Genomic DNA, 15,049 nt, shown 5'->3' with positions numbered 1-15,049 from the left:
CTGAATTCAGCAGTGCCAAATGCACAGCAGGTAGCCCAATATTCAGCTCCAGGAAAGTTTCCAACTCCTTCCAATGGTTTATTTCCCTCTGGCTCTTCCAATCTAATCTAGGAAAAACATCCTGACACCCATCAGCAAAACCAAGTACTCCTGTCAGAAAAGCCAGGGTGCAGATCACTGATGCTCATTTCACACAACATCTGCTCTCCTGTCCTTTCTCTTTGGAAGGTCCCTCTTCTGCTGGACACTGAGAAGAAGAAAGAGCTACCTATACCTAGTGCATTTCAGTGTGTTGAAACTGTTGCTGCAAGTGTGGATTAATCGCTCTGTCAATCAGTAAGGAAAGCAATGGGACAAGAGAGCTTTCTTTCACACCCACTTGGTCATGCACTGACTCCAGAGTCAGTCCAAGTGTTCTGCAAATGACCTTACAAAGCACCACAGGCGCACACAGCGTGGAGCTTTGCTTACCCTATGGTAAGGAAGAAGGCATGCATTACATTCTCATGCACAGGAGAGTGCATGTGAGCTCCGGTAAGTGCTGGTGTTTGCACAGCATTTTTCACAGTGGCTTGACATTATGTGACATTTGGGGAATGGCTGGGTATTTGAAACAGGACTCTTTCAACCACAGAAAGCAATTGTGTGTGAGGGAAAAAAAACCACACAACTTACTATTGGAAAGATAAAACCACTGACTGTCTATAAATTCCTTGTTCAGCTGCCTTGATACTACATTCTGTAAATACCATCTGCTAAAAACATTACTCCCACATACCTTGCTTCCAGAAACAAGCAGGTTGATCTTGCTCTACCTCGTTTGCAAGGACAAGAAGCCTGACATACTGCCTACTGGTATTTAAGTGGAACAGTGCATCTGTTATTACTGTTAAAAGAAATAAACTCTTCCTACTGTGGAAGAAGTTCTTGGTCCCAAAACGTGGAATGAATTAGGTTGGAAGGAAACTCTGTGAGGCTTCCAGCTTGGATCAACTTGCTAGGATGTGTCCAGTCTGCATACCTTCAAGGAAGGAGATTGCAGAAAGATTCCAAGCCCCAGTCCCAATATTTGGCATGCTTATGGTGAAAAATCAGTTCCCCCAAGGTAATTGGAATGTTGCAACTTCTATTTGTTGTTTCTCATGTTTCTCTGACTCCTCTGTAATCTCTTGCTCAGGTGGTTAAACAGCATTAAGGTCTCCACCAATCTGTGCTGCAGCTCCACACACCCCCGCTGCTCTGCCCTGGGCTGCTGCCTGCTACATCCATGCCCTTCTTCACCCAGGGAGCCCAAAGCAAGCAGCAGTCTTTCAGATACAGTCTCACAAATGCTGCATAGAGGGGAAGGACCAGCTTCCTCAGCCTGCTGGCTGCAGTCCTATTAACCTGGCAGAGAGAGCAAGCCATCTGCCTTCTCTGGTTGAAGGACATGCTACTGCCTGACATCCATTTGTCGCCCAGGAGGATGCCAGGTCTTTTTGTACAAATCAGCACTTTAACTGGAGTCTCTTCGGAGAAAAAAAAAAAAAAAAATCCTGAGCTTTGGGTTATTGATGCGTAAGCTCAATCTCAGCTGATATCTGCTTCTCAGAACTGTGGAGGCTGACAAAAAGAGTTGTCATATGCACTGGACTAAGCGACTCCGCCACTGCAACACTGCTAGTGGCTTTGCACTGGGCAGACCAGCATGTTTTGTCCTTGGACAAAGAGCAAACAAACAGCTCTTGCCTGCAGGGTAACTGATACTCAAGTCTGAGAACATTTCTCCCAACCCCAGTAGCGGGAAGCTCAGTGGTGACTCAGCATGAACAGGAATCTATCAGAATGCAAACAAAATTTTGTCAAGTGGCAGCCAGAGTGATGCTCAGAGCCATATTATGGTTTAAAACAAACAAAGAGCAACAAAAGACAAGACTTATTTACTGGCAGATGAAAACATAACTACAGATTTTTCTCATTTGCCATCTTGTGCCACTAATCATTAAACTAAGGACAGCTAAGTGTTTGTAATCATACAGTAGACAAAGGCACTTTGTTAGCACCTTAAACACAAACAGAATTTACAAGCATGACTCTATGGATGACAGCAGTTGTCTACAGTGAACTCACTGTAACCAAATTAAACAAACAAGCACACATCCCAAAGAACACCATACTAGCAAGTTGGATCTAAGATGTAGCAGTGCTTACAAGGAATAACATAATATGCTGGATCATTTTTGTATATTTAACTTTCAGTTGTATATTCAATGTTTCAGATGTTCAAAAATGGATATCCCTTGTTTCACTCTTACCAGGAGTGAAAGTCTCAGCACAAAGCTGCCAGCCCCACTGGCAATAATATCACCCCTTTGACAGCGAGGAGTGATTTTATCCTGTTTCAAAGTGCTCTGCAAGCAAAGAAGGCACTGAAACATCCCTATGCTTCTTTAGCTAGAAGTACACACACTACTGCAGACAGTCCACGATGGTGCAATTGTTCCTATCCAGAAAAACAAGGCATACTCCAAAGCAACATGCTGCACAGACAAAGCAAGCTGCAGCCCTTGCTTCTTCCCAGCAGCCATTTCAAGGCATGTCTGAATTACCACAAAGACACAATTCTGGCAGATACGGCAACAGGGCAACAGCTCTGCCCTGCTTCTCCTTCCAAAATGATTCAACATGTGAGGGAATATCTGAAGAGATGCACATGTTCCCTCTGAGATAACAACAGCCAGACAATGGCAAGGTCAGGCTCTGAACTTCAGAAAAGCTCAGAAACAGCAGGCAGCATCTGAATGAATCACCTCACAGCACAGCTGCTGAGACAAGTATTGAAGCCAATGTTTAGGATCCCATGAGTTCTATATACTTTCTGCAAGAGAGAAAACATACCTCAGCTCATAGTGGGAGAAGACATTAGACTTCTATGAAGCAAGCAGGAAAGGAATCATGAAAATTCCTAAAAGAGCTTGGTTTTCACAAGTAAAGAAGCATCATTCTTTTCAGCAGCTCATAGGCTGAGAGAAATTCACAAAAACAGACATTCTGATAAGCAGAAATTGTGCAGCCTGGTGTTGCAGCACAACACCAGTTCAACCCTTCCTTGCACACAGCCACAAGTCTCCATGGGGAAAATGGTGACTGAACTGAATATCCAGACAGAGCTCCAGATCTGCTCGCTCAATTCCCACCCAAAATTTTCCATCTGCAGAGCTTCACAGCTGGGTGAATGATCAGCAAAGGCCTCCAGCGAGGCTAGCCTGGTAAGAACTTGAGATTAAACCTGATGAGATTGCACTTCAAATTTTTTTTGTCAAGTCCAGTACAGTAGTAGTCTTTTCTATTTCCAAAACAGAAACCTGGGATATTTTCTAATTGTAGCAAAGAAAATTCCATCAAATTGACAAGAATTGGTTTCCAAAGAAGCAGCTTATTCAAAAGGGACAAAGCAGTGATCAGGCCCTTCAGATAACCTTTGGCTGCAGGTGCCTGTGTCACGGAGTAAAGAGTCAGTAATAGAACTGCTGAAAGGAAACCTGTGGCCATGCCTCAGAACTCAAATGCAAAAAAAATGGTTCTAGAGAAAAAGAAAGTGGGCCTAACTTGGGCATTTCCATTCCCCATTGCTTTTTAGGCTTCTGCAGGATCTAGGTTTCTCTGTTTTGAACCCCATGGCACCAAAGACTGCTATTCAGCTTCCAAAATTTTTTTTGCTTAAGACACAGTTTACAGTAGGATGGCAGGGAATGGTATTCTCAAGGACACAACAGAGAACACCAGCTGCCCCAAAATATTTTCTCCCACAGGCTACCATGCAGGGGATCCCAGCTCTGAGAGCTGTCAAACACTGCAGCAGAAGATGATAGATCTGTTTCATACAAGAGATCTTTAGGAAAAAAAGGTAGAAAGACAATAGTCTTACATGAAAACAGCTTTGTATGTAAACTACGCTCCTGCAGAACAGAAAGTATTCCAGATCTCATGTGAAATCATCTCCTCCTACTAAGTTTAAAAATGATGCAACAAATGAGAGCAACACAGAAGCAGAAGTTCAGTCCATAAGTTGCTCTGTGGCTCGGGTTTTACATGGGATGACAAGTGCGTCTTCTGTAGCTGGAAACTGAAGGAGGAGGTCACACACAAAAGTCATTACAATGTGATAATCTCGGCAGCGGTCGAGGCAGTAACTACAAAAGACACAATGCACACAGAGAGACATACAAGGAACTTGAGCCAGATAAATACAGGGAGGGACAGACAGATGCACATGAGAATACAGAGGTACAGATGAGCAGGTTGGGAACGGGTCAAGTACAGTACCTAAGCCACTTTGCTTCATCTCAGAAGCTTGCCTGGAGTAAGTGCTGAAGAGGCGATAACCTTTGGAAGAAGATTCAGAAAGCACCTGCAAAGAGAGAGCATGATCAGGACTATGCCCTGTCTTACCCACTGCTGTCAAGTGTTTTTGTACAGAAGTAAAAAGAAAAGTGCCTCTTGCTTAAAAATCACAATTTTCAAGAAGCATACAAGCACTCTTATGAGTACTGTGACAACGTGTGCTCACTTTTAATTTCATGTTTGCGTTGGGGATATGGAACAGTAGAAATTTCAGAAACAGTAAGGGATCCTTGTACTGACTTCCTCGTCTCTTAAGACCACTGAGATCACTGGGACAGACTTCCTTCCTTCGCAGCAGAAATGTATATCCCCTTCAACACAGTAGTGCCCAATGCAGACTCCCCATACAAAGGTCACACCATGGGTGACACAGTGGCAGAAGCCAGCTAACAAACAGCTCGTGTTCTGATGCTGCTTTCCCTATCAGAAAACAGATACCAAAAATGCTCTTCCTCATAAATTCCCTGTCCCTCCTCCACGGGGAGTTTGTTAGGCCAGCCTTTCCAAAAACTCAAAGTCCTTCTCCAAATCAATCCACAGAAGCAACTCAAACTGTTATTTGAAGAGGAATCTCAGGAAACTAAAATGAGGCAGAAGACCTTTATGAGACCAACAAGAGCAGCTTTTACCTCCATCGACCCCGTCTTGCGGTTCCTGATCAGAGGTGATCTCCGCTGAATTCCAACGGGCTCGGAGGGCTGCGGAGACCTTGGCTGGGCACGATCGGGCTCATCCATGCCCTTCTCTTTGGAGAGGTCCTCCAGGCTGCCTTGGTCTGCTTTCTTGTCCTCACTCTGCAGTAGGGAACACTGACAGCTCCAGGCATACATCCGTACCAGGCGCTGCCCGGGGCATTTGCTCGAGGCCGGGATCTCTGAGCTCCGCTAAGCGCAGTCAGATACCAGCACTCTGCTCCTCCTCGAACAAAGACTGCCCTACAGCGCCCGCCAAGTCAGGCAGAGAACGTCACCTGCTGAGTCCTCGGGCACAAGGACAGGCCGGAGGAGAGCACAGCCCGCTGCTGGGCCCAGGCCGCGGGGCCGGAGGGCAGCAGGACGCTCAGCAGAGCCGCGCAGCACGTCCCCGCGCAGGGCAGCCCTCTGCCCCGTGCCCAGCACAGCGCACTCACCTCTGCTGAGGCAGGCCGAAAGCCAAATCCCGCGGGAACGTTTCTGTCCTCCTCACAGCCCTTCACTCCAGGGCTGAAATGCAGCTCCACGTGGAAGCGCTCTTCTGAAGATGGGTCCTGTGAACAGCAGGGATGGGGAATAAGCGAATACATGGAAACCTCGCAGGCTGTCAGCACAGGCCATGGTTTGGGCTTTGGCCACCCTGCCATGCTGGTGCAGCATGCACCCCAACAGCATCCTTCCGAAGGAAGGCAGAAGCAACAAAAACCCACAGACATACTGGCTCTAGGACTGCCTTGTCCAAAAGTATGGCCCTCATTAGCACAAAGCCGAGGCATTCAAAATGTTCTTGTTCTGTCACAGCAGCCACCAGGAGGCCAAAACAGAATCAGGCTCTACATATATATTCATGGAACTAAAGCACAGCTTTAGGCAACAGAGACCACTCTGCTGCAAAACCACCTACAGGCACATGGAGAGACTGGCTCCCTCCCAGACCTTCAGTCAACTTGCTCCAAGACTCAAGTAACAGTCTCTAATAATTATTTAAAATAATACCTATTTTTAGAAGGCAGACAGAACTTTTACAGGTTTCAGAACTAATGATAACCCAAAGTTTCATCATCTCTACTTGCTCTGCCACTCAAGATCTCTGTTCTGCCATTAAAACCCCACATCTGTTCTCTGAACGTGACATTCTCATTTTGAAGCTTGTAAAGGGACTGCTCCTCTCGCCACGACCTCCTGAAGCATAGATCACAGAATCTGGGATTCAGAATGCACACTTCAGTGCCAGAACTGTTTATGGCCATCGCTGCCATTTTCCACATTCCACCCATTTTTAAGTGGTTGTCTTTTCTTCCTAAAGATATCCTTATATACTTCCCTAACTATATGAGAGGATTTTTAGCAAATACAAAAAAAGTTTATAAATATGGGATTTCTGGACATTTTCTAGAAATACTCTGAATAAACAGCCAAATATAAATTGTTTTTAATTTGTTTCCTATTGTTAACTTGTAATTAATATTAAGAAACAAGAAATGATTTTGCTTTAGGACATGCTTTCAAATTGCTACTATCAATTATGCAAGTTTGGCACTACTGCTCAGGATGGCATTCTGCTTACACGTAACAAACAGTAAGTGGGTCACTGCCTCACACCTAAAAATAAGAACTAGCAGTTGTGTTAATGATCCATCTGTCTTTATCCACAAGCTGAAAGCTCAGATCACAAAATTCTAACTGATTTTATCTCTCAGGGGCTGCGCCCAGCATCGTGGCAGGAAGGATTCTGTCCTACAGCTACATCCCTCACCTTGTTGTTGTCTTCGTAGAGCATGATAACAATCTGGGTCATGTAGTTCAGCTCTGAGATAGCACTCAAATAGTCCATGGCTCTCTTCCACTGCTGGTCTTTGTTCTCCTGATATATATACACATAAACAGTCGCATGGAATAAGCAACAGCAGACACCTTGCAGCGTTCAGTGAAATGGGTCTGAGAGACTTTGCCTCTCCACAAGGTAACAGCATTGTTAGGACAAAAACAGGAGAGATGGCTGTGCAACGAGGGCAGGGTGCTTACAGGAAGGAGCAATTGCACAGAGGGACACTACAGCTCCCCACCCAACCCACATGCAGATCTAAGGACACCCAGATGCAACCCCCTGTGCCATGCTGACTGGAGAAATGCGTAACCCACAGCAGCTCCCAAGCACAGTCGTTCTCAAGATTTTAGAGAAATGACAAAAACAAACAAACAAAAAAAACACCAAGGAAGCCTTAAACAGAGCTTTCTCTCAGGTCTGCATGCTGACTCCTTCAGGAAGCAGGTCATGAGAGTGCAACAAGAGGTTGGATTGACGAGATAGTCCCCTAGAACTCTCTCCCCCTGGTACTGAGCTCTCTATGCATTTACAACCCCAGGCCACTTCCTCGATAAGCAAACTGATTTCTTGACTTTGAATTAACTGAAAGTCTCCAAATAACAGCAACTAAATAACTCTTTTAAACAAATTGCTGAAGGAGGCAGGAAAGAATTCCTGCATCACCACTGCCTCACACTGCTCTCTTTCTACAGAGGCAAGTGCTCCAGACTCATCTAAAATTAGAAGGATAGCTTTTGGAGAAAACAGGGCTCTGCACAAGCCAGGCAGCTGGTGTCAGGGAAGAGGAAGAACAATCCCTCTACATGCCAGAAGGCAGGAAGCTGCAGCATGCAGACACGGCAGCGATGGAGCTGGTCAGAGAGCACTGGTGCACATCATTACTGTGAGTGCTGGCTAAAGGGGCAACCTGCAAACACACTCCGTCTGCATTGGAAAGGGCGGCTGAGAAAAAGCAGGGTGGCTTACTCTGTGAGCATTGCTGGAACACTTACATCCAGGAGCCCCCCATAGCGGAAGATGCTGAGCAGAGAGTGCACATGGCTCTCACTGGTGAAGTAGAGCCGTGTCCGAACGTGGCGGCCCGGTGACAACACTCCTCTCGAGTACCTGAACAAAAATCAGCCCCGTGTTATTCACAGCCTGCCAATGGATTGACATCTACCACACAGCAGTACTTCCGCTTACTCAATAGAAGAAAATCATACACTGGGAATTGTTAAAGAGCAACAGGAACAGAGCAAGCAGAGCGAGCATTAGGCACAGAAGATTTTTGCTATCCTAATGGAGACACATAGTGGGGCTGACGTGGGTGCATCACACCAGCGTTTGCTCCTTGCAGAGACAGGGATGAAAGCACCACCATCCAGCTGCAACGACTTCTTTGGCATCTTGCTTCACTCCCAACAGTTTCAATGTGCCTTTGGATTTCTCTTCCTGTTCTAGGAACATCGATGTGCTTCCTTCTCGGTGTCCCCCTTGGTGCCTCCTCCTAAACCACTACACTCTTCTGGTAGGGATCCCACGCACTGCCCCAGAGCCTGCCCTCCCCAGCAAACATCACAGTCCTTACAGGGGATGTAGTTTGTTGACAGACTCGTCTTCATGCGTTCTCTGTAGGTCCAACTGGATTTTTTTAATTAGAGGAAGACAAAAGCCGATAGCAATCTCCAGTTTCTCCTCCTTATTAATTCCATACTCCTGCAGGAAAACAAACAAAACCCAATAGATATCTTTGAGCTCAGACAGATATCCCAGTAGATATCTTCTTCTCAGAAGAAAGGAGACTGCACTTCCACAGTCCTGTCCACAAGCACTGCTACAGGTAAGGAAAGACAGAAAGGGAAATGCTACTCAGCACCTTTTTCATTTTTTCCACTTATTTAGGGAGGTTACAGAGGACAGAGTACCCTCCAAGAATCCCAATCTGCCTAGACATGGCTGTCAGTACACTTTGGACAGCTGAGAGGGACCAATACCATCAGCCAACCTTCTCTTGTGGCAGAGACCTGGCATAAGGATTAACCCAACAACTGCTGTTTACAAAGATAAAACTGGAAGAGCTGAACTGTAAATGGCTGAACAGTTTCTTATCAGAAACAGTGTGGAAAGGTTCAGAAGCCCATTTCTGCCCAACACGAGTGCAAGAGCAATTGGGCCCTGTTGTCAGAAGCCCATCCCTGACAAATGAAACATTTATGCCTGGAGTGGAACAAAACAAAGAGACGTATTGCATTTGTCCCTTTCTTCCACTCACATTTCCATATGCAAAACCTTTGCGAGAAGCAAACCAACTCTACAAATTGAACAAGACCCAGTTTGACAGGGATGTCAAATCCACCAAAAAAGGCTTCACTTTCATACAGAAAATGTCCCCGTGTACAACTTCGCACATGGAAAATGGGATGTTACAGCACACACACACTCATCCCAAAGCTGTGCTAAATGCATTGTGATGGACATGCAAAAGCTGTTGCCTCATTTGCTCATCATTCTGATGCTGTGAGAACCCTCATCCAGGAAGAAAGCACTGCACATCGTAAGTTGTAGATGGTTTTGGCCTTACACAAATAGTAAGAGACCTGAGAAATACCCGTGATACTCTGCCTTGAGAGCTAATGTAGGAGACACAAGAAAAAAGAGACAGTGGAAAGATCAGAAAGTGCCACCACAGACCCTTCACACATGCAGGACAGGCTCTACCTGTGGTATGATCACATCTGCCAGGGCTTTGGAGAGTCGGAAGAGCTCGGCTGTGCCTTCCAGCTTCAGAGCACAGTTGTGCTGCACATCATATTTGATGCAGTCGTAAATATCAGGGATCTTGCTGATGTCGTAACGCCCATTTTTCATGCGAAAGTCTCTCTCCAGCTTACTCCAGCGTTGCAGCATCAGTTCTAAAGTCTCACTGTGGTAGAGCTGCAGGTCTAAACACCAGAGAGCACAAAACCATATTCACATTCTGACTGCTTCCATGCAGATCTCAGGTGGAAGCTATGACTGACTTCTTCCAGCACAGAAGGGCCCCAATTATTATGCCACCGACAGGAATCTTGCCCTGGAAAAGCCACTGGACCTTTTTGAGCTGCATCTTAAACTGCAGCAGTAAACAACTTCTGAAATATGTGAGAAAAGTAAAACCATCTGCCTTTAGGTTTGTTTATCATAACGCGTGTGGGTGCCCCACCAATGCCTTTGTAACACCTCTGCGCTGTTATAAGGAAAGCTCTCAGAACTCACCAAATGATGACTGAAAAATCTTGCCTACTGCATTTATCTCCTCTCTAGGAAATGCCTGAAAAGGTCAGACAAATCCCTTAAGGCCATAGTGCTGCTGTTTACGTTCTCTCTGAACACAAGATACATTACAGCTCACTTCAACAGCAGCTGAAAGCAGAATAGGAGCCTTTGCATCGATCATACATATGGAATTCCACTCTAGAATTTCTTTGCTATAGTCACATACGTAAAATAAACCATGGTGATGTTTGGCAGCTGTGAAGACAGAAGAAGAAATGAATCTGCTGCAGCTGTGACACTCACCTGCAGATTTTGGGTCTTCCAACCGTTTTCGTATCTGGGAGGTGAGGTTCTCAATCAGGGTGAACACCTGGTTACAGATCTCCACCGGGTTCTGGATGAAGGTCATGGAGTTGAGCAGAGAAGCACTACCTGTAGGTGCTAGCTGAGAGAAGATACCAGCAGAGGTTAGTTAATACCTTTACAGACTGGGAACATGGCATGTCTGCCTTTTTCAGCTGCCCTGCTTTATGATTAAGTGCAAAAGTTGTGTTCCCAGCTGAGTGCAATAGAGGCAGTTTGGTATGATCTTAAAACTGCCTCAGGACCAAACTTGGAGACAGCAAACAACTGCTCATAATCAACCAGACCTCCCTCTATTGACAGTACCCACCCCTGTCTTGCTTTGCTTCTGTGCTTGAGCAAAGGGTTTCACAGTGTTTTAAGTATTTATTTGAGGTGATTAATATATTTGTTAATGGTAATAGGCCTCAGCTCTGTAATTGTATCTCAGAATCTGGGGAAAAAAAATGCTTAGGGACTTGTTGGAGAAGCAGCTACAGTGCTTTTATTCGTCACTTTGCTGGATGTAGCCCATATTATCTGCTTTGCAGTTATCAGATACTGACAGGACAGCAAAATGGTTTGTAGCCAAAAGGTCTGTTCACACACACAAAGTATGGATCTAAAATCTGGCAAAGGTGAACTGCTTGTCCACAACAAACGGGATTGCAAGCCATGAGAACTAGCAGCTAACCTGTTAATCAGGTAACCCCAAATGCCAGCCTATCGCATATTTATACTCATATTTACAAAACAGATTTGCCAAAAACATTTTCTTTGAGCACTCTCATGACAATCAGATGCACTGGGACCTCTAATAGGGAGAGAAAGGTCCCATGATAATGATTTGAACAGGACAGTGGAGAACTGTGGGGCATTTTCACTTGGAGAAGGGTAGGCATTATTACTCCCCAGATCCTTCCTTTTCCCCTGTTGGGTTCTGCTTACATCCTGCAGTTTTGACTAGAACTGTTCTGAAACTAACAAAACTACTGCTCACACACCAGCAGACTTTGTATCTTAAACCACAGGGAGCTCCAAGGCCATGAAGATGCTTTACCTTTTCATAATCCTCTTCACAGAACTCAGCGTCCTTCTGCATGATTTCATGCAGTCGTGCTTTCACTCTGTGTTGACAGCTGCTTAGAGAATCACTGTCACTGTCCAGGAGACCGTTCATATTGGCACTTTTCACCATCTGCACCAGGATGGGGGTCAGCTCTCCTTCCAGGGCCAGCAGACCCTAAAACAATACAGGACAAGATTTCAGCTGTGCAAACCAAGCAGCAAACATTTCTGGTAGCTTCATGGCCAGCCTTCAGTCAGCCTGAATGAAACCTCACCTGCCCTTGAAGAGTATTTTTACAGCCATAGCACTTATAATCACCAGTGATTCTGTAATGCTCATAGAGCTATTCTGTCTAAACAGCAGCTCTGCCTGCAGTGGCCCCAGAACTGTCCAGGCAATTGTTGAGCAGCCAACACAGTTTGCTGGGAGAAGTTGATACAGCTCTGAAGAACAGCTCAGGTGACCACAGGATCTCCCTTGGCTCAAGCTTTAACTGCAGATGAGCCCCTCTCCTTCCCAACCTCCACCCTAGACTGCCCCAAAGACATTTCATTCCTCTCATAAATCAGGCAGTCAGAGAATAACCCCTCTGGCTGGGCAGTCATCCCAGAAATTAATTTTGTAGGCAATTAATATTCAGCAGTGTGCTCCAACATTAAATACCAGCAATACTCTGTAAGCAACTCCTTCTCCAGTCACAGTCTAACACTGGGCAGCATATCAAAGGCAACAAGCACGTGCTGCTACAGCGCATTTCCAGTGCTGCCCCACACACTTGCTATCAACATAGTGCACCACTGCCCTTCCAACAGACAGGGGAAATTCCTAGGACAGATCCTTCCTTATCACCAGAGGTTTTCCTTTAAAACTGGCAGATTCCAAAGGCTAATGCAGCAGAGTTAGCAGATGCACAAGAGAGGAAGAACCTTTGCAAAAGCTGCTGCTGTCATCTGAACTCGTCCCTCATCTGAGGCGTAGATCTTGAGATCATGGCGGTATGTGCTGTGCAGTCTGAGCAGGCCACATCCAGGGAAACCAGCATAATCACCTGGAACAAAACAGGCTCAGAACAGTATTCTGACACCTCAAAAACTATCAGCCAAGTATACTGCAGAATACCACTACTTCAGACAACAAACTTGCTTGCAGTAACAAAAGTACGTAGAGAATCATTAGCTAGCACTTAGACTACTCCAAAATAGTCACTTCCAGCCATCACATGAAGCCTGAAAAGCTACTTCAGGTTAACTTGGCAAAGCCCATTTTGAGGAAGGGATGCGAATTCACCAGTAAAGATCTGATGCTGCCCAAATTATGTAGCAATCCCCTTCCAGCAGTTCATAATTGCCTGCTAGCTTGAATATCCCTGTGCAGAATGAGGCGGCACAAAAGAATTGCCTCTTTTTATTTGTTTTTTGCACAAAAGCAGTTCTGCTGCCATCAGAACCACAGCCAGAGCTATTCAGCTGTGAGGCACCTGGCTTCTAAACATAACTTGTACAGCTACTTTTCCACTTTGTGGAATGAAAAAGAAAAAGTTTATTTGTGATGGCTGGGTCAATCAAAGGAGAGATACTGCTAATAGGATAAAGCAACTCCTGCAGTTCCGAGTCTGACCCTCCAAAAACACTACAGTGATGAGTCATTTGATATTGGATGGAATCTCATGATGAGTTTGCACAGTATTCAGTCACACTGTGTGAGAAGATGTGGACACTGCTCCCAGCTCTGAGCTCATAATTCAGAGAAACACACTGCTAGATAAGGACAGATATCAGACAGAAGTCAGCTGCATATTTGGACAAAGAGGCCTTGCACCAACTGCTATGCAGGCATCTGAGCATCCCTCACACTGAAGATCACTTGGGCTAAGCAGTCTGGTACAGCCACAGGACAGGACCTAACACGCACATAAGAAGCTTACCTTGGCCACCAGGGTACATGCAGCGAAAGGCTCGCCCCAGCTCTTCTGCCTGGACTCTTCCTGCTGGTGTCAGCTCTCCACCCCACTTCAGCACCAGGAGAAGAGATGGAGAAGGCTCTCTGCGAGCTTCTAGGAGACAAAGAGAAACTCCCTACATCAGATCTCAAACCTGAGCCTGCAGCAGGAGATGTGGACAGGAAGAAGAGGTTGCCATCAGAGCCCTGTAAAGCATTAGCAGCACAAGCTTGACCCAGAGTCCCCCAGGAACCATGCTAGCAAGCACCAATGTAAGAGAGTCAACTTTCTGAAGGTGTAGAGGCGGACATTCATGAACATAGAAGAGCAAGCCCAGAGGCACCATCTGGAGAATACTAGTACGTTACATTATGTATCAATCCAGCCCTTCTTATGTTGCTAGCAAATATAAGACACTAGATGTTAATCATGCTTGCATCTCCCAAAGTCTTTATAGGTAAGACAGCTGCACACACTCTTAAACACCAGGCTTTAAGGTCAAGGCAGCAACGTCAGGATTCTTTACCTTCATCTTCACTTGCAGCTTTTGGATGTCCATGAGGCAGATATGTCAACTGCACCTTACGGTTAATGCCAGAAAAATGTCCATACCTGTCACGGTGAGAAGGGGAAAAAGTGAAAATAAGTCAGCTGCACTCCTCTGTGCCCAGAGATCCCTAGGCAGCACACAGCAAAAACGCACTGACTTTCTGCTACAGCACCAACTGCCATGGAACAAGAACACTGTTGACACGCACTTGTGATCCAGAATGCACACTCCAAAAAAAGCTAAATAACCTCCCCAAATGAAATTTAAATACTCATTTTCTTGCCTGCTCTTCAGCTGACAGCATTTTGCTTTCTCATACCCCAGAGTGACTTTAATAATGCTTTGCTAATTTCTATCTATCTTACATCTTTAGTGAATGAATTATTGGGATCACAGACAAAGAATCCAGCATCCACTGTGAGTGTAAGCACACTTCTATTGGGCGGAAAGGCAGGGGAAGGAATCATGGTAAAAATTCATTCTCTGTGCTCCACAAACACGACTTAAACACAGGCAGTGCCCGACTGCACCACCGCCAGCTACAGCTTGGAGAGGAAACCTCGTGCTTCTGAGACGCAGCCACCACCACACTGCTGTTGTCCAAAAGCTGTGGACACAAACTACTTCTAATTTTTGCCAAGCTTCCTCTTGTTTAATTTTTGACATTGTTTTTTTTAAATCGCATTTGTTCAAAATTTATTGAAATTCATATTAATGAGCTCTTTAAAGGACTCCTGTTTCTTTCCCGCAGCAAAAGAAGCTCACCTTTGTCTCTAGTTGTTTAACTGAACACCAGACACAATGGGAACAAGAATCAACACCAGTTCTGATGCCAAGGGGAAAATTTTAACAGGATGGCACCACTTAGGTACAGCTGTAACAGGGAGTGGATATTCCAAGCACTGGAGAAATGCTGCCCAAAACACCAGCAGTCCAATTAGCTTCTCCATCCCATGCTGAACCACAGCTCCGAGACAAATTCACAGTGCCCCGAAACACGAATCCTTAC

General features: G+C 45.5%; 1 protein-coding gene across 15 annotated transcripts in view; it reads right to left on the bottom strand.

The window, feature by feature from the left end:
* Nucleotides 1–15,049, bottom strand: part of PPIP5K1 (diphosphoinositol pentakisphosphate kinase 1) — a 43,050-nt gene that overhangs the window by 15,758 nt on the left and 12,243 nt on the right. For 13 of the 15 annotated variants that reach the window (XM_090149262.1, XM_090149261.1, XM_090149260.1 and 10 more), the window contains 12 exons: nt 14,017–14,102; nt 13,476–13,604; nt 12,478–12,599; nt 11,543–11,725; nt 10,444–10,585; nt 9,604–9,827; nt 8,474–8,601; nt 7,896–8,010; nt 6,832–6,939; nt 5,513–5,629; nt 5,013–5,177; nt 4,306–4,390 (listed from right to left, as the gene is read on the bottom strand). In XM_090149262.1, the coding sequence (XP_090005388.1) occupies nt 4,306–4,390; nt 5,013–5,177; nt 5,513–5,629; nt 6,832–6,939; nt 7,896–8,010; nt 8,474–8,601; nt 9,604–9,827; nt 10,444–10,585; nt 11,543–11,725; nt 12,478–12,599; nt 13,476–13,604; nt 14,017–14,102 (1,604 nt within the window). The remainder of the gene's footprint in view (nt 1–4,305; nt 4,391–5,012; nt 5,178–5,512; nt 5,630–6,831; nt 6,940–7,895; nt 8,011–8,473; nt 8,602–9,603; nt 9,828–10,443; nt 10,586–11,542; nt 11,726–12,477; nt 12,600–13,475; nt 13,605–14,016; nt 14,103–15,049) is intronic. The other 2 variants (XM_090149263.1, XM_090149264.1) reach the window with 2 other exon arrangements.

The sequence above is a fragment of the Phasianus colchicus genome, chromosome 12 (genome assembly GCF_987193195.1).
Source record: "Phasianus colchicus chromosome 12, bPhaCol1.hap1.1, whole genome shotgun sequence".
NCBI lineage: Eukaryota > Metazoa > Chordata > Aves > Galliformes > Phasianidae > Phasianus > Phasianus colchicus.
This window is presented reverse-complemented; position numbering and strand designations above follow the sequence as displayed.